This window comes from Populus euphratica, unplaced genomic scaffold (assembly GCF_000495115.2).
Source record: "Populus euphratica unplaced genomic scaffold, PopEup_1.0 scaffold20.1, whole genome shotgun sequence".
Classification (NCBI taxonomy): Eukaryota; Viridiplantae; Streptophyta; class Magnoliopsida; order Malpighiales; family Salicaceae; genus Populus; species Populus euphratica.
In genome coordinates this window covers 212,960-232,945 of record NW_011499854.1, presented here as the reverse complement: position 1 = coordinate 232,945, position 19,986 = coordinate 212,960, and the positions used below count along the sequence as shown (strand labels likewise).

The 19,986-nt window shown below is 33.3% G+C and overlaps 2 protein-coding genes across 2 annotated transcripts; one reads left to right on the top strand and one right to left on the bottom strand.

Annotated features, from left to right (window-relative positions):
* Positions 1–16: 16 nt before the first annotated feature.
* Positions 17–3,867, bottom strand: LOC105122452 (rhomboid-like protease 2). The gene is made up of 6 exons (XM_011021555.1): positions 3,413–3,867; positions 3,118–3,281; positions 1,674–1,837; positions 1,307–1,566; positions 895–1,021; positions 17–435 (listed from the first exon to the last, which is right to left on the bottom strand). The coding sequence occupies exons 1-6, from the start codon at positions 3,772–3,774 to the stop codon at positions 313–315; spliced, it is 1,200 nt and encodes a 399-aa protein (XP_011019857.1). The 5' UTR covers positions 3,775–3,867; the 3' UTR covers positions 17–312.
* A 4,606-nt stretch (positions 3,868–8,473) lies between these two features.
* LOC105122450 (oxysterol-binding protein-related protein 3B-like) lies at positions 8,474–16,140 on the top strand. The gene is made up of 10 exons (XM_011021553.1): positions 8,474–8,887; positions 9,410–9,503; positions 10,221–10,337; positions 10,421–10,493; positions 10,585–10,703; positions 10,875–10,996; positions 12,178–12,354; positions 12,820–12,964; positions 15,316–15,494; positions 15,694–16,140. Exons 1-10 carry the CDS (start codon positions 8,766–8,768, stop codon positions 15,938–15,940), a joined length of 1,395 nt encoding a protein of 464 aa, XP_011019855.1. The 5' UTR covers positions 8,474–8,765; the 3' UTR covers positions 15,941–16,140.
* Positions 16,141–19,986: the final 3,846 nt, after the last annotated feature.

Below are 19,986 nucleotides of genomic sequence, written 5' to 3'. Positions count from 1 at the left end.
TGTATCCGCTCCTGCCTGGCCACCAAAGCCGCGTAAGATATTCACTATAAAATAAAATTATTATAATATTCTCACGAAATAAAAGCCTCGTAGCTGGTTATAGTCTTAAAAAACATCAACTGATAGTTACAAAGGTAACAGTGAAATTTACACAATGATTCAATACAAAAGAGTGTTGGGAACATGGGACGGGGAGGGGATAGTAACTGTCTAAAAATATGAACGGAATTGCTTTCGAAAAGCTGGGACCAATTATATGATTTGTACATGTATCTGGCTAGTGTCCTCTTCCATCCACACAACTTGCATAATTCAACGGCAGAGCCCAGTGCATAACCCCTGAATCTGAGAACTCGTTGCGCCAGGCAATATGTACACGCTGGATTTTCCATTGCTCGAGCACGTTAAGTTCAGCTGGTTGCCTATTTGGGTGGACTGCAATATTGAGATATTTGCAGCATCAGGCTTAAGCTTATGGTATATTTCACAAAACACAAATTAAAATGCAAATCACAAACTATTTTCAATGGCTAATCCTATGCATGGCGAACATGCATTTAAACCCTACACTCTGTCTGCACATTGTGACTCTTGCTTTTCAACAAAGCATTGTCAACATGTCCGCAACTTGCATAATCATTAGCACCTGATCCAAAAGGATGCAATGGCCAAAAAACGTAACATCAATGTTTCCATTCAGATTTTTAAAACCCATCCAGCATTCGGTAAATAAACAAATAAATTAGGCCATTGAATCCATTTGACAAAGTGATCCAGATTTGTGAAAGGAAATGGTCCACCTGTAAATGGACAAAACTTTCTGATGTGTATATATATACATATAACATGCAGGAGAGCGGGTGTGTGTTGGGAAGGGGGGATTAGTTTTGTTACCAAACAGTATGCAGGCTCGGTTTTGCAACTCCATTTTCCAGTAGGGACGCAAGACAAATAATGACACCATGAACAGTGTTCATTTGCATCAACTCCCCGGAGAAGCAGAACCATGCCAATGGTAAGACTGCAAATTACAGTTAGATTAGCGTAAGGTAAAGCATGCTATATGTAACTGTATGCATTACTAATGAACACTGAGAATTAGGCGAAGGGGAATAGCTGGATGGGGAAAAGATAGCAACAAAGGATGTTGTAATGTGGACCATGGGATATCAATCTCATGCGCATACTAAGTTGCCAAACAAATTGCTTGACGTCTCCTATAGTTTTGGGGTGTCGAGGTCAGAAATACTTTAATCAAAGGAACCGAATTCGCTTAAAAACAGACAGCAGACTTTGAAATGCTTACCCAACAATTAAAAGGATTAGAGATATGATCCACAATGCACACTGATAGGTCTTGAACTTAGATTTTACAGAGGCTGGAATATACCCAAGAGGAGCATATCTTTGACTAAACCATCCAAACTGTGGGCGGATCAGGAACACAAACCCGAGGAGAAAACCAGAAAGAAATCCTCCAATATGGGCGAAGTTGTCAACATGTGGTAGAATTCCCAGTGCTAGATTGACAGCGATGATCACCAAAAGAGTAATGAAAGCCGCCACCTGAGCTTGTGCCGAGAATTGTAAGATAATGAGCTCAACAATATAAATCAGTACGATTCTGCTACCATCTTACAAATCATGCTTCAACTTGGTGATACAAAAAGTACCTTATTAGCATATATAGTCCAATTTGTGATGAGTTCAGAGAGCATGCCCCCAAGTAAACCAAAAAGTGCACCAGAAGCACCAACAGAGATATTCGATTGGATAAAAAGAGCCGATAACAAACTCCCACCAAATCCAGAGATGACATATAGCAAACCAACCTTTACTGTAAACCACCAATTAAACAGAAATGAGCCAAAAATATTAACCTGTAATAATAAATAAATATCTAAAAGTTTGTTGTGAACAGCTTGTTTTTTATACTATTGAGGGTTCTCAACTAGCAGAAAACATCGTGATACACTCAAAAAGTTTCATATATGCATTGCCATGTCCATGACATTTAACTTAGACTGCATCACAGACTTATACCTATATATCAAAGTTTCCACTTACATATTTCCCAATTGATGAACAAAATCGACAAGAAAAAAAGACTAATGGAGGGGGGAGAAAAAAGGCATAGTTTCAGATATGGACACTCATATGCAGACAAATAGAATGGTATTAGGGAGGAACAACTTAAAAAAGGGAGTTAAAACTTAGCGGTAGTGCACATCATGTACAAGGCTGCAAATGTTGCTCAATACTGCAGAAAACAGAACATTTGCCAGGTTAAAGTCCAAAATGAAAAATATCTTGAAACTAATTTGGGAATCAGACACCTCCAGAGCAAACTATCATTTCAAAAAGATGATACGGGTATAAACAACAAAGCAATTTGAACATTCCACGAGTTTTAGGCCTCAGACATTGAACAGAATAACAAAAATCACACTTCTTCAAATCACTGCTTTAATATCTATATCCTCGTCATTTATAAACATTAGCATTAAAATACTTAATATGTAACAAAATATGGTAATAGTTCCCTCTCCTTTCACTTCTCCCTCTACCCTTTTTGGTTCTATTCTTTTTAGTATACTACATCCATTTTTTAATCAAGAAGAAGAAAAGCAAAATTGTCTAGAGAACTGTGCATATGCCTAGCTATGTGCATCATGATGCTTCCCAGAGTAACCACAGTCTTTTATTGCTATAAACTCGACTTATTTTCCAATATCCTGTTCTTGTTCAAAATAGTTATTCACTCAGATAATTTGAAATTTTAAGTTTTTAATAATCCTCACCAATAAGACAAATTTTCCTCTTTGGAATAGTAAAGCACAAATATTACTACAGAAAGTTTTTTACTCTTAATCATTTTCCTCGTATAAGCAACATCGTTTCCTTGAGAGAGTTTACGGTGATTTAAAATTAATTCTACTACAATCTTTTTTAATGTCCATGACATCATATTGAAAGAATTTAGCAGGTGCTGAAACGTGATAATCAGTAATTTTTCAGATTTGTAATTGCTATATAAGCTATTTATGCACAGTAATGCAAATGTTAATGATGATGATGATGATGATGATGATGAAAAACCAAGTTAGAAGAACACACCAAACCCAAATTCCTGCTCGAGCCGAATGCCAATAACCAGAAGAGATAGCATATTCGCCAACAAATGAAAAACCCCTCCATGTAACCAATTGCAGGTGATGAGCCGCCAACCCTGATGTCCATCAACCACTTTCTGTACATCTAGAGCCCCCATCTTCTGTAGCCTGGAACAATATTAAGTACAATCAGAACCAGCCCTTTATTATATCTCAACGGTTTTTAAACTTACCAGTCCATGAGTCGTATAGACTGCAAGCAGTCTGATCACACACGCCCAAAAAAAAAAGGAACTTACGAGATGGATGAAGGACCAAGAAGAGGGTTCTCTTTGAAGGGCTGAAAAGAGAACCTACCCAAGAACCGAGCAATACAAGAGACATAGTTCTTGGGACAGTTGTTGACATACATAGTGATAATAAACATAACAACATTGGCAATCACAAAAGCAGGTATTAACCAAGGCCACCATTTCTTGGAAGGCCTAGCTTTTCCATACACCACTGGACTTGGAGATGATGACGATGCCATTGCCAGCGACACTTGATGATTAGGTGTTTCTATCTCTGCTGGGTGTATAGTAGAGTTGTTTCCTCCTCTTCTTGAATTCACCCTGGTTTGGATCTCTGATGGAGGAACTGGATATTGCTTTTTCTCCATTGAAAAAAGAAGAAGAAGAAAAAGTCGTAGGAGAAACAAGAGATGATAATCAGCCTAAATGACAAGCGAATAAATGCAAGCAGGATTTAAGAGAGTGTGAATTGAAAAGGGAGGGAGCGATTACGGTCATTAAATGAGGGCGCTGCCGAGTCTTTTTTTATGTTTTCTAAAGTATTTTTTTTATTTGAAAATATATTAAAATAATATTTTTATATTTTAAAAAATTATTTTTATAACACTATATCAAAATAATTTCAAAATATTTAAAAAATATTAATTAAAAATTACAAATTACAAATTTTTTCAAAAATATTTCTGAAAAAAAAGAAAAAAAGAGCAGGGTTAGTCAGCGGTTTCACCAGCTCCTCCTATATTTTGAACGAGACGGCACCTTGCGTGTCAACATGTCATTTTTTTGCCCACCTCATTGCAACAAGTTAGTATTTAAAATCCATCAATTACCTAATCCACTCGTAATTAAGTTGAAAAAAAATCCAACATTAACATTAACAATAAAATTAATTAATTATTAAAATTGACATTAACAAATAAACTAAAAAAGGATTGGTTGTTTACTGTACTCTCTCTATTCATACTTTCACGTATCATTATTTACGGCATTGTTTACTAGGCAGATTGTATCCTTAAGTCCTTCAAATTTGTTATTTGGCCATCTAGCTCCTTAGTGTGTTTTTGTTATTCTTGGATTTTTTATTCTCTTTTGCTATTTTTTATTAATAGCAATGTTCGCAAGGCAGATTTCCATTCCAGGCCCCTCGTATTTTTTAAATGTTCCAATGTGATCATCAAACTTTTTTTTCTTTCAATTTAGTCCTCACAAGTTTTATTTTCACTACACTCGAATCATTTTTTTCTTGTGTCCAGTGGGTCACAGATCATACTAGATTTAAATGACAAGTCATTTTCGATCTGTTTCAATTTATTCATCAAACTTTTCTTTTCAATCTGTTCCCCCACGTGTTATGTTTTCTTTGTTCCTGGATTGGAGAAATGACAGGTCAATTTCATATAACTTATTTTCTAATTGTAGTAAAAAAATAAAATCAAGATAACAAGAATTAAAATTGATATTAATAAAAATTTAATACCTTTTTTCTCATAAATATTGCTCAAGGGATGCATAAAACTATACTTTAGTCCCTACATGTTTAGTTTTTATATATGGTTCCTTTTGTTTTGGATTTTTCATTTTCACATCAAATATTATTTTTTCACGTTTAAGTCATTAGATCTTTTGAGAAATAAAATTATTGTAAGAATTTAGAAGAGAGAAAGCTCTTGGATGTCCTAATCTTGACAACCAAACAACCAATCACTTTAATTTTGATGTTTTGTATATTTGTCTTTAAAAAAGGACTCAATGGAGGTGGTTTTTCACATTTAATGATATAAAAAAATAAATCAAAATTTAATAAGTTTATTTTATTTTATTGATTTATAATTTTTAGATTAATCAAAATATATTTTGTTGTTAATAATAAGGTTTTTAGAGATTTACGAAGAGAGAAAATTTAGGTTGTAAGTGACTAATAAACTTGAGTTTTGATTTTTTAATCAATAGCCATCTCCAATAACGAGAAAGGCTGTAAATTAATGATGCATTGTTCGTTCACTTTAAATAAATAAATAAATAATGGGTAATGTGTTGTTTTCTTTTCTTTTTTTAAAAAAAAAAACTAAAACCTAGGCGCGCAAATTTGGAATTTCAAGCATTTATTTTTTTATCTCTTGCATTTTACAATTAGATTTTTTTAAATAAATTTATTAAAATGATTTTTAAATAATTATTCAATTATCCAATTTTTGAAATAATGTTTGTATCTTTTATCATAATATTAATAACTATTTCCAAATAATTGTATGTCAACCTTGAATATCAGATGCGTATCAAACATTTTTGTTTTTAGTTTTTTTATTATAAATTATTATATATATATATTATAAATTTGTTATTCTTATATTTTTTAATATATTAATATAAAAATTACCCATTCATTCTTTTTTTGATCAAAACTTTCTCTTAGAATTGTTTATAAACAAAGGGGTTTTTCATTAAAGAGATACATTTTTTATTCTTATTTTAAATTGTTAAAAAATAGATATTTATTTTAATTGATTTTAGTTTTCATACAATAAACATCATAGTTCAAAGAAAGATACCGTGAACGCGTGAGCTTGACTTGTATAATCTACTTTTTTAATAGAGTGTTTGGTATTATTTCATTATAAATAATAAAATAAAAGTATTAGGTTTCTCTTGAATCCGAGAAAGAGAGAGAGAGAGAGTACTCACAAATTTTGATTGATAGTGGATTCTAAATATTAAATGGAGCTTATGGATCGAATATAAACCAAGATATGATTGGAATAGGATAAATTATTGTACTTTATTCTCCATCCATAATTTCTTTAAATTATTGTATTGCTCTTTTATTCACAAGTTATTTATTTATATTGCCTTCGAAGTTTGTATTTCTCCATGGTTTTCATCAAGGCCTGTTCACGTTCCTTGTGAACCTATCTCGCAGCCCTTTAATCCTAACATGCAGAGGTATCTCTTTATAACCTAGATATCTCGTGACACGTATGCACACACATTAAACCCAAGCCTTTTGATATATTTGTTTTTCTTTTTATATTTTATTTTTAAAAAAAAAATTAAATTTTTTATTTATTTTAAATTAATATATTTTTAGTGTTTTCGGATCATTGTAATGTACTGATATTAATATTTTTTTAAAAAAATAAAAAAATTATTACTATATATTTTAATATGAAAAATTATTTAAAAAATACATGTAATTACTATTTTTAAATTTAAAAATCTAAAAGAAAATAAAATAAAAACTAAAAAAATCCATAAAAAAGGGACAAATTTTCTTGGACATATATTTCAATGCTCAATTCACCTTCTAATAAGAAAAATATATTTTAACTGACATCTTTCAAGAATTGTTTTTAAGAGAATTTTTTTTTTCTAGAAAGGTTTATGTGCAAACCTTTGGAAATCGAAACCAATTTGTCAAAAGAATTTTTATACGAAAAATGTTTTTGTTTAGGTATCTTTTTTCTTATACCAAGTTTCTCATCACTCACCTTTTTTCTTTGGAAGAAAAATGACCAATAAAAGGGAGATGTACTTGTAAACCTATTTAGCAGATACATTTAAGATGTAACTATTTCAAGGGACCATTATTGAGGGCAACCTTTAAATGGTTAATCAATTCCAAACCGTTTAAGTTATGTATATACCATATTATACTAAAAAATTAAATATTTTATAAATAGATTCATAGAATATAAATATATATTTTATGTTTAGTTCGAGTGAATTTTAAATCAAGTTTTATAATATTTATACTCTATTTATTATTTATCAGGTTCAAAATATATTATTTATTTGAATTCAAGAAGAGTTGATATCCATCTTATTTGGATTGAATTATCTTTTCTAATCTTAATATTCTCAGTTCATCTTTCAAACTGTCAGGTCTATTTTAAATGACCAACACCGGGGGCAAACTTTTACCATTGGTTAGACAATTCAAAGTTTAGCAAACCAGGTCATGGTCAAATATAGGTGTTGAATTTGTGGAATAAGACTACCATAACAACAAATTGGACTTGACACGTAGAATCCAAGCATAACGAAAATGGAAATATTCTATACATGCTGTTTGATCTAGAGTCCCTTCTCTGTAAACAAACACTCTCTCATCGTCATTTTACCTACTTAAAGCCTAGCATGACAAGCATAAATTATAGGCTGGATCATTAATGTTATTGCGCGCGGGAAAAGACCAATAAAACCATTTTGGGCTTATTATTGAAGCCCAATCCAATCCCTCCCTAAATCAAGTCTCGTTATATGTTATTGATTTAAACCCACTTATCATGGGTCTCCAACGGGTAAAATAATAAATATCATGATTTTTTTCACAAATAAAATAGAATAGTGCGGATGTAATTATATAAAATATTAAGGGCATTTATTTCAAGAAAAAAATTAAAAAATTTAAAAAACACGTAAGATGTTAATTTACAGATTATGGACAACACAACTGTATTTTTGAATCCATATCTTGTCACGCTAAATGAATATTCCCGCAGCAATCATCCCTTCCAATCAAGAGTACAAATGCTGGACTTGAAAAAATCTGTCCACGTGCCTACCATGTGCATTTCCGTGTCCACACCCCACAACACCACCAAAAGCTGAGGGAAAAGTGAGGCCCACGTACTCAGGAAAAGTTTTTAAACACGGTGAAGGGTGCAGGGACCGTGGAACCGTGCTCGCAAGCCGGCACGCAACCTGTTCATTGAGTCCACTGTTAAAGCCGCCTATTTGGAAATTGGATTTTCTAACCTTAGGGAAAACCTCAAGAAAGTCCTCCAACCAGGAATCTTATCTAGATTAAGTCCTTAATATATGTTTTTGTGTCCATTGGACCTTAAAGTATTAAGGATCTATTCGATATAGCTGCTTTCATGTTAAATAAGGTTTAATAGGGATCTAATTGAGATAAAAGTTGGTTTTGTAGCTTAATCGAGATAACTAGCAGGGGACTTTCTTGGGGTTTTGGTTATCAGTTGGTGTTAGAGAACCCACGCGCTGAATAAACGAGTGTGTTACCAAGAGGATTCAATTATAATAAATGATGAAAGATATTTTTTCCGTTCCAGCACGGAAAAATCTCTCATCTCTTTAGACTTGAAACCAATTAAGCGCCAACTAGCCAGCCAAAGCATCCTTTTCCATCTGTGCTCTTCATCGCTGTTCCCTTCCAGTATCAATAATAATTAATATTCAAATAGCCGTAGTGCATCATTATTATTATTATAATTATTATTACCCCTCCTTTATCATTTCTTAATTTATAAAAACAAATCTCAAACGAACACCGTTGCATCATCAATTCTCTCTTTCTCTAGTTGTCGCTTGGCATCTGTTTCCTAGGGTTTCCAAAGAAATGGCTCCTCCTAATGATCCCAAACAAAGCGAAAGCGGTAGCGGTAGCGGTGGTGGCTTCTTCGCTTCGATCGCTTCCAGTTTGTCCAATTTTGGTACCGCCATGACCAGATCAGTCAACGGGTATCCAGATCGGTTTCTTCTTCTTCTCTTCTTCTTCTTCTTCTTTTTTCTCCAGTTCTTGATATATTTTGCTCATGGATTTGGATTTGGTTACAAACGATTCATCGCCCGATGTAATTATGTTCTAGTTTAGTGCCTTGGATGTAAATAGGATTTGTTGATGATCTGTTTGTTTCCTTATTTGTTTTGTTCGAATTGAAATCAATTTTTTTACTAGTATTTATCAATGATTTTATTATAATATAGCTTCATGAATGATCCATATCAGCGTGATTTATATCTTTGAGATGCGTTTCGAATTTTGATCGTGAAATGATGAGCGGGCTTGGGTTAATTTTAGTTGTGTTAAGCACCTGTCATGCTCAAGCTGGCAGAATTAATATTGAATAGGTTCTGGGAATCACACTTTTTTGCATTTGTCAATATGTTTGGTAAGCCAGGCGGAGGATATTTTTGACAATTTTAACAGTTTCGTGGTTTTGATTGGTTGTTGACAAGCTGCGTCGTTCTTCTTTTCTGCAGTTTAGTGCCATATGAAGGACTGGAAGTTGTCAATCCTGAAGGAGGCACAGAAGATGCTGAAGAGGAAGCAAGTAAAGGAAGATGGAAACAAGAGGTACACTGCTGTTCTTCTGTGTTTTGTGTGTGGTGACGAGCTAAAGTTAGTGCAGGAAGCTGGTTCAATCGAATGAATACGGTTGTTGGATTTGAAACACGATACTGGGTCTTTCCGGAACATGTTCCGGACAGCAGTGCATCTAATCAGCTTTGTAGTGCATATGTTCATGCAATTCTGTGCATCTGTAGGATGAGTTCTGACTTCAGATTAGTTTGGGACATCATGATGCTGGCAAGGAAAGAATAAAAGACACATCAGCTCAAGACCTGTTTAGCATAGTTTACAATTCTTGAATAGCTTTACAGGGGCGCATGTTCATATTAAATATTATCTTAAATATCAGCGGCACCAACTGAAACTCTACATGCTTCCATCAGGGGCAAGGCTTTGATGTTTTAAAATTGAATATAATTTTGAACTGTAGTCCGCCTACAATATATTAGATCAGTTTAGCTTGCATGTAGTCAAAGCTCTATTGGCTATATCCTATGGCTTCTCATGCAAAGTTATATGCAGTGCATGTCTGACATAGTAAGAAATGATATTCTTTTAGAAACCCAATTTCTAGTTTCATTGATGCTTAAATGAGCCCTCCTGTAGCAAGAAGATGCCTTTTGTATTTGGTGGAATAAAATGATTTAGTATTCTCATACAATAAATCAGAGACATGTGCATGTGATTATATTCATTTGTTGTTTTCTCGCTTTTCTCCAGGATCGGGACAGTTATTGGAAGATGATGCAAAATTATGTAGGATCTGATGTTACATCTATGGTTACACTTCCTGTACTTATTTTCGAGCCAATGTCAATGCTCCAGAAAATGGCAGAGGTTTGCTTTATTAGGCTATTACTTTTTAGAACGTTCATCCTATGTAATTTTATGAAGAGACTGATGGCACTGTATGGTCACAGTTGATGGAGTACTCGCACCTGTTAGATCTTGCAGATGAATGCGAGGATCCCTACATGCGTTTGGTGTATGGTGGTATGACCACTCTCCCTCTCCCTCTCCCCCTCACACTCACTTACTCTGTCCATGCATTTGTGGTATGAGGCTGATGATGTGGTGATTGCAGCGTCATTTTTCATATCTGTATACTATGCCTTTCAACGCACATGGAAGCCGTTTAATCCGATTCTTGGAGAGACTTATGAATTGACAAATCATGGAGACCTTAATTTTATAGCAGAACAGGTGAGATACATGTGAAATGTTAGCAGTTAGAGATTTATCTTTTAACCTTTTCTTTGAATGATAGTTTTCAAGCTCTACTGCTTTCCTGTCCTTCATTTCTTTGGTCTTTAAGTTGGATTTACATATATGGTAGCAAATTTTCAACTCATTGTGATACATCTTTTCTCACAGGTTAGTCATCATCCGCCAATAAGCGCCGGACATGCTGAAAATGAGCATTTTACTTATGATATCACTTCCAAGGTCAAAACTAAATTTTTAGGGAACTCAATCGAGATCTATCCTCTTGGGAGGTAAAAACATCCGTGGTTTTGTAGTCTCCTTTGATATGCTATTCTAGAACTTTGGAATCAGTTTAGTGGATATCTATATTTTTATTTATTTGTTGCGATTTTGAATGTAAGCTGAAGGGTGAAGGGGCAACATGCAGAAATCTCTATCACAAATAATTTTTTTTAAAGTAATACAGTTACCTGTGTATTTAACCTCCTTTGACCGGAGGTATGTATCCTGAACTGGTGAACTTCCCCCCTTGTGTCCTCTTCTTGCTGTGTGCTGGCATGAGGGCGACATTTAATATCATTGGATTGCTGGAAAATCATTTGGTTGATGATGATGTCCAGGGATGTGTTTCCTCTTCCGGAAATAAATTTCAGTTTTCTTCTCTTTTTATTCGTGTATTTCATAAAAAAATTAAATTTTGCTTATGTATTTTTAATCTTTCTAAATAAAAAAGAACGGCTCCATTAATTTTCTTAAATAAAAACAATGGCTTTATTATATTTAGTTTTTGGTTATAAAACTGTAATATCAATTTTTTCAAACTAGAAAACAATGGCCCCTCCTCCTCCTCCTCCTCCTCCTAACAATAGCTTTAATTCAAATTACATAACAATAGTACGAACTAGTGTACCAACCAGTAACCATCTTTTCTGGTTTCTCTCCTTGAATTTTTTAAAATAATATTTCTCCTTGATTTTTTTTTTAATTATAAATATTTTCCTAAGGAAACTTATACTAGATGATTCCTTTTGTTTTCTTTTGAACCACCTTTTCACGGAAAGTGGGCGGGGACTCTAACGTCAGCTATCACTTGGCATGGAACTCTAACCATGTATCATAATGCCATGTTTTCCTAGTAAAGCTGTGTATTTTTCCTTACCTTTTTTCATTTGGGACAGTCCTTTTGGGATGCTTTCAGTGTGATTATTGTCTATTACTAGTTTTACCAAGAATTTACTTCTGTAGAACTCTAACCTCAAATATCACTTGGCTTGGAACTCTATCCATGTATCATAATGCCACATGAGATTTTTTCCTAGTAAGGTTGTGTTGTTTTCCTTACCACTTCTCATTTGGGACAGTCCTTCTGAGATGCTTTCAGTGTGATTATTGTCTACAACTAGTTTTACCAAGAATTTACTTCTGTAGAAAAATATACAAATGTATATCTAACAGTGCAATGTGCATGCAGAACACGTGTGATGCTCAAAAGAGATGGTGTAATTCTTGATTTGGTGCCTCCTCCAACGAAAGTGAGTAACTTAATCTTTGGACGAACTTGGATTGATTCACCAGGGGAGATGGTCGTGACAAACATGACAACAGGGGACAAAGCTGTACTGTATTTTCAACCATGTGGCTGGTTTGGGTATGGTTACTTCACCTTTTAGATAGTGTTGGATGCTTCTGCTGGAACATTTATGATTTGTTTGCATGCTAGACTGGGGAAAGCTCTTTTCATAAAAGGTTGCTGATCCATCTAGCAAATCCTATGTCCCCCACTTAGTTTACCTCCACCATGGGCGGAGGTGCCTTTTTGAGGCAGCATTTATATATGGTTCTTATTAAATCCATTTAGTATGGTTGAAATCTTCATCTTGTTGTGGTATTCCTTTGTTGAATTTTGTGTGTAAATGCTACCATGGAAATTCATTATTTTATTACATGATCATGTATCAACAAACTAAAAGGCCTTTAAACTGTACAGTGTAGTTTTAGGTTGATGAATCTTGTCTAAAAGTTCAATTTCACATTTAATGAGATCATCACTTGCATATTTTAATAATCTCAATCTTTCTATAAATTATTTTTAACTCTTAAGAGACTTTTGCAGAGCTGGTCGCTATGAGGTGGATGGATATGTATACAATGCTGCTGAGGAGCCCCAGATATTGATGACAGGGAAATGGAATGGATCAATGAGTTATCAACCCTGTGACATGGAAGGAGAGCCACGTGCAGGCACTGAAATGAAGGAGGTTAGTGTGGTTTCTGTCTTCTTCTGATTTTCTAATTAGAAATTTCTATTGGTTATTGTACACCCTTGCTGTTCCCATGTATGACAACCTTTTTACTTATGTCTTGTTTATATTTGGTGTAAGACCATGGGTAGCTGGTTGATTGTCTTTAGACCATATCTTTCTTTATTGTTATCTCGTAGTTAGGTTTGCTTAAAGCTGTCTAATGTTTCTTGGTGGTTGAGTATTTAATATACAGAATGTTTTTAATTCTTATGGAAATGGTTTATCTTTGCTTAGGCAAATCCAAAATTGTCTTTGGTTTGATATGTATTCTTGTTTATGAAATTGAATCTTTTAAGTTTTACAGACTGTCTGCAAATTTTAATGATTTCTCCCTCCCTCTCTTTATTATTAAACAATAATTGAGTTTAATATCAAAATAAAAAAGAATGAGACTTTACTATTTATCTTACAAAGATCTGGATAAAATAGGACATCATCAACACATAAAAGTTAATAATTGAATCCAATGGAGATTCTAGTAAATCACTGGATGTGTCAATTCGCTTAAGGTGTCTGCATATTGCTATTGTTTTTCCCCATTGAAAGTTATCTTCTTCAATTAGTTAGGTTCCTACCAATTTATGATATCTTATAGGTGATTTTTTCCTCAAGTTATTGACCTTTCATGTAGTTGCTCTATGCTAACACTTCAAGTGCTTGAATTACCTGCCTCTTCAACTTTTATTTTTTACATTTTAAGTGTGTATGAAATCTCATTATCATTTTGACAAATTAATCAATATAGATCTACATATCATAATAAAAGAAAAAAAGACCTGCACATTTCAAACACAACACCATGTTAAATTTTGTTAATTTTTATTTAAGAGTATACAATCACATATTTGACGTAGTCTATTATTGGCTTAAAGTTTTATAGTTAGGAATAAGAATTTTTTTATCAAATAGTATGTCATTTGGGTTTAACAGGGACAAATGAAACAAATTTTTAGCTAGTCTTGACTCCTCATATCAGTATTAAATTATGCTTTGATTAATAATGTTTTCTTGTTGGATTTCTCACCGAGTTCTCAGAATTGTTTAATTAGTGTTTGCTAACAATTATTACATGATTATAGTTTTAAAAAATGGTTTTTTTTCTCAAATTTGATATTCCGCCTCTGTGATATTAACAACAAAAAAATATCATGAAAAGTAAAAAAAATATCACCAAAAAAGGTCCATCTACTCTAATTATCAAAGTTTGCTGTAATTTATACAAAGAATTGAGTTATACCAGTTTTAAGGAATAGAAAAGTACTCAATTGAGAAAAAAAAGCAAAATTATAGTGCCATGAAGAAATGCAAGGGTCCTTAACTAGTATATTTTGGCGCAAAGTTACCCACCTTTGGCCAAGTTAGCATTATGCCTATTTTAAACATCTGTTGTCACATGTTATAAAATGATTTGAGGATGTACATGTCATACCGCTTGATTCTAATATTAAAAGGGAATAGCTAGTGGGTGCTCTCAGGGCACTCATTAAGGAGTTGGTTTTGTAGTTAAGTGGTAGTTAATTGCTGTAATAATTTGAGAATTTTGAATTTCAAATTTTATTATAGGTACTCTTTAGTCTTGAATCTGCTTGATTTAGGTAGAACATGGTCCTATTCCACTCACTCTTTTACATCTCTCATAATCCTTCCCTTTTCTTCTTTTTTGGACTTCCTGCAAGTAATAGAAAGGTGCAATGTGTTTAGACTACCTAAAGACCTCATCCATTTCTGAACAACTTTAATACTGTGGAATCAATTGATTTTGCCTTTTTATTTTTTGTTCTGGGCAAAAGAAAAGACAGATTTTTCTGTTATGAAACAAGAGAATTGATAGAAGACATAAAAGTTCATGTATTTTATTCATAAAAAAATAAATCCAAAGATAGTAGTGTAAGGGAATTTTTTGCCGAAAACTGTCATGTTGCTTGCTTTGCCCAAAAAACCTTTTTTTGGAAGTTAGCAGCTACCTGTGTTCTCTTAGTACCATATTTAATGACAAGGGAAGCTCTTGACATAGGAAGATGTTCATTGATCCTTGTTCAAGTTTTTGTACTTGTTGATAACCTGGATTTTCTTGGACAATAGTTTGTGTATTTGTTTTCTCCAAGAAATTGCGTATTAATTAATTTGTAATTTTTTCGGGAGCTGAAAGGATTTGTGACTTCTATTTAAATATTTAAATCACTTGAATATGCTATATGGTTATTGAATTGTAATTAAAGGGTTTCACTATTTCTGGGTTGAGTGATGGCAAGACTTATTTGTTAACTGGGCGCATAGCTCATCATTCTATTATTGCCATTGTTCAGGTATGGAGGGTTGCAGAAGCTCCAAAGAACGATAAATTCCAGTATACACATTTTGCTCACAAGATCAACAGCTTTGACACTGCTCCAAAGAAGTTGCTAGTATCAGATTCCCGTTTACGCCCTGATAGATATGCTCTTGAACACGGTGATATATCCAAGGCTGCCTATGAGAAGAGCAGGTACCATCTCACCCTTTTATGCATGCATGCACTTGTCTTAAACACTAGAAAATGCCAACAGTTTGGCATGCTAAATTGAATCTGGAAAGGCTCCTCCCCAGGAAAATTCATGGTTACATGGATCATGCTTGTTATTGAGTTCATTCTGGTCGCTGAAAAGGGGAATTAATACTATTATTGTGTTTTACCTTGTTTTTAGTCTGGAGGAGAGACAGAGAGCCGAGAAGCGAAACAGAGAGGTCAAGGGTCACCAGTTTACTCCAAGATGGTTTGACCAAACTGATGAGATTCACCCTACACCTTGGGGTGACTTAGAAGTGTACCAGTACAATGGCAAGTATTCTGAACACCGGGCTGCTATAGATAGTTCAGGTAGCATTGAAGAGACTGACATTCGATCTATGGAATTCAACCCATGGCAGTTTCAAAATTTGGCAGCTGAATGAGCTTTGCTGAGATGAAGTTACCTGTATCATATTTTTTTCAATTATTTGGTTGTTCGGTATTGTAGTTTTTAATGTTCTTGACGACATTCCAAATTTGACTTGCAGTTTTCACTATTCATATCTTACTATTTGTTCCTTTTTCCGAGACAAGTTTGAAGTATCTTTTTCCTCAAGATATGAAGGATCAGAGTATTTATTTATTTATCTATCTATTTTTTTTTATTTTTTTTTGGGGGTGGGGGGTGCGGTGTTCTTTATCACGACCAGGGAAGAAATTTCCACGACAGCTTTGAAGAAAAATATAGGATGACCAGGATACGTAGCTTCATTGCCTTCAAGTAACGCACATCTAGCATTATAATCTAATGATATAATATAGGATGACCAGGCACCGTGGGGGTGGTAAGCGGGTGCATACATAGGATTGAACTCGGGTCTGCTGCAAAGCAAGCCTGCCAGTGGACCATAGAGCTAGAACCTCAAGTACAGCTTGCGCGTACCACGACTAATCTCACGGTTCAACTGAACATTCTGCAAGCCCAATAGATAAGTAAGGCACCGTGGGGGTGACAGACAGATGCATATAGAGGATTGAACTTGGGTCTGCTGCAAAGCAAGCCTGGCAGCGGACCACAGATCTAGAACCTCAAGTGTAATCTAATAAATTTTCCCAAGGATAGTTGTGGTTGTTCATGTAAAGTCAGTGATTCTAGCAACACATGTAGGTAAATCATGGCCGTGATTCACACAATGCTTAGCAATATCGGAGTTTTAACTTGTTTATACCATGTTTTCTATATTTTTTCCCTTTTTTATTCAGTAACCAATCTCATTTTTTTCCTGTACAGCATATTTAATACATATTTTTATTATAATCTTATTTATTTATTTTGCCGACCACAATAATTTTTTTTTTCATAGCACCATAAGCTTTTTTCTCCCAAACATGTAGAAGAAATCACCCTTGCACGCACGCACACTAAATATTTGATATTTTTCTTTTAAAAAACCTCTGACAAACATATTATTTTGATATGTTATTTTATATATAAAATTTAAAATGTAAATTAAAAAGTTTATCTAAGCATTTAATAAAATAAATCAATAATTATCAATATAAATAAATAAAAATATTAATAACAACTAAAAGAAAAACTACAAAAAATAAAATAGATGTAGATTAAGATATTTAATATTATAAAATGAGACATTTCTCAAATTGTGCCAACAAAACTTGTTATTAAAATCAATAAAAGATAATCAAAATAGGAATACATGAAATTAAGTGAACAAAAAAAAAGAAAAAAAAAGCAAGGCTAGACATACTATAAATATTATTTTAAAATAATTATTTTTTATAAAATAAAGCGCATAAAAAAAGTAAAAAAAATTCAAAAGTTAAATACAAAACAATTTTTTTTTTAAAATAATGGGATAAACCAATAAAAGTTTTTTGAATGTTATTTTTTTTAATACAAAACAATTGTTCTTTGATTTAAAAATTAATTAATAAAAGAAAAAGTACAAAGCATCTCTTATGATTCCTTCATTCATAAAAAAAACCAACATAAAAAGACAAAGTTGTCTCTAGACTTTTCTTTTTTTAATTTTCTTCTAATATAAAAGTAGAAAGATCCTTTCGCGACCTTACAAAAAATATAAATATAAAGACATAAACACTTTTGCCCAACAATTATTTTTCAACTTTTTTTTCAAGCTTGAAGGAAAATAAATAATTATACTATTTTGAGAAAATTAAAAAGATAAAAGTAACCCTTAGTAATCCTTTAATAACCAATTGATTTTTTTGAAAAGATAAAATTATCTTAAAAACTTAGGGCAACCAAAATTCTTTTTAAAGGATAAAATTGTCATTATTTCATCATAATTCATAGTGCAAAGTCTCTACATCAACACCCTTTATATATATATATATGTTACAGGGTTGGATTTTTCTCATTAAAATTTTTCAGCCCCTATACAACAACCAGACTTAACCTTCCCTCTATCAATCCACTCGTATTTATCTAACAACCAAGTGTTTTCCCTCACCAAGAGGTTTCCTCACACTTTTCCCTGTTACAAGATAAGCAGAACATATAAGTAGAAATGATGTAATGTATACAAACACACAAGTTATTACATCCAAGTGTTTTCCCTCACCAAGAGGTTTCCCCACACTTTTCCCTGTTACGAGATAAGCAGAACATACAAGTAGAAATGATGTAATGTATATAAACACATAAGTTATTACAGGAATCCAACCTTTCATTAACTTAAAATATACACAAGTTTGTCCGTGTGTGCATTATGCACAATGATTTTGCCGACCCATAGAACTTGCATTGCCTGCTACACAATAAATTTATAGCCTATATATTACAACAACATATTAGAAGTTACAATCCTAAAGTTCCAGCATAATTCAAGACATATGTTTCTCTGTTTTGGTCATTTTTACTTATATAAGAAATTACAAAAATCTATCACTAATTGTCCCAAACTACCATAACTCTCTTGGCTTGCCTCCCATAAACCAACTCCCACTATTAACACCTTTGTAGCCATTTCTATTATGCCTCTTCATGTCTTGAACTGTTTGTCATCCAAGTCCCTACTTTGCCAATAAACCGATATTATCGAATTGCTAGATATATACTGCTTCCAAATCTGCCAATGCCCATGCATGTTGCTATTACCGATACATGCTGTCATTCATGCTAGAAATCTTTTTGTCAAGTCTGGAACTGTCCATCATTTAGACTTATCATTATCCTCTACTTTTGATTTTATCGACGTTGTCAATCTAATTAGTGCTGCTGATTTTGACACTGCCCCACTATATCGTTCCAACATTGTTTTTGTCAGTGTACCCCTGATAAATTTAACCCCTTTACAAATCTCCTTCATAAAAAAAAGTTGACATCTATTGAATCTTCAATGCCTAGAAAGCCTTAATAGTCCATCATCAACTAATTTCTGAACTAATCCATGATTATACTTTTCTTTAAGATCTTGCTTTTTTCCCAACATAGTCAAATAAACTTTCGGTCCCACCCAAAACTATCAAGATCAATCGCATTAGTCTCGTTTAGAAAATGATAAAGCTGCAACATCACATTATAACAAGCTGCCATGTCTTTTGAATTTTGTATGCAACTCTCACAAGTCATATACGCAATAATACTTATCTTCTTGGTAATCCCACATGCCAAGTTCATTCACCTATAAGTTATCTTCATGAATCCAGACGCTTCTTACAGTATCATAGAGATCTTGTTCTCTCCATAAAAAACACAATATAGAACCATCTTGAAGAATTAAATAAACCCATAAATTCACCCAACTCTCTTAGCTATCCCAAATGTAACTTGCAAGTATAAAAATAAACAACCCAGTTTTGGAGATCAACATATCTTGTGTCAAAATTCTTTTAACAAGTCCTAATTCTGCCCAAGCACATACAAAACATCTCAACATCAAATCTATCTAACCTAGTCTTCCATATGCTACAATTGCACCCCAAGACACTTTCTTATTGGCTATAAAATTTCGTTGACACAACAACTCTGCTATCCAACCTTTGTCACATGTTTTGGCTATCGAGAATTCCTAACATATTACCCAACAAAGACATATACCATTCTACTTTCATCACCATGAATCATCTGCCATTATAATGCACATAACAACCACTCATACTACCTCTTTTCAAAGACAACATACCAAATCATCTTTATTGATGATTTTAACTCCTCAACCGAACTCACTAACTTGGCTATTGAATCTCTAACCCAAACTTTACATTGTCAAAGTGTAGACTCCCAATACCATACCACTATTGGACTACCTCCCTACCAAGAAAATACACTAAACCAAATCCATTTAGTATGGTTCCTAAACTAAATATTTGCATGATTAGTTACGAAATTCTTCACCCTAATTCATGCCCATTGCCAAGGTGTCTTGAATTCTCGATCTTTCATCATTGTATGGCTTGTCTATTAGCTATAATTTTAGCATAACTATCTTGCTTCCATCACCCT

Bases quoted from the DNA above. Each gene is read 5' to 3' on its own strand.
- LOC105122450 (XM_011021553.1), top strand. From the start codon at position 8,766: ATGGCTCCTCCTAATGATCCCAAACAAAGCGAAAGCGGTAGCGGTAGC. The intron at 9,504-10,220 runs GTACACTGCTGT...GCTTTTCTCCAG, and splicing joins AAGGAAGATGGAAACAAGAG to GATCGGGACAGTTATTGGAA. The intron at 12,355-12,819 runs GTATGGTTACTT...AGACTTTTGCAG, and splicing joins CAACCATGTGGCTGGTTTGG to AGCTGGTCGCTATGAGGTGG.
- LOC105122452 (XM_011021555.1), bottom strand. From the start codon at position 3,774: ATGGAGAAAAAGCAATATCCAGTTCCTCCATCAGAGATCCAAACCAGG. The intron at 3,282-3,412 runs GTAAGTTCCTTT...ATATTGTTCCAG, and splicing joins CTTGGTCCTTCATCCATCTC to GCTACAGAAGATGGGGGCTC. The intron at 1,022-1,306 runs GTAAGCATTTCA...TGTAATTTGCAG, and splicing joins CTAATCCTTTTAATTGTTGG to TCTTACCATTGGCATGGTTC.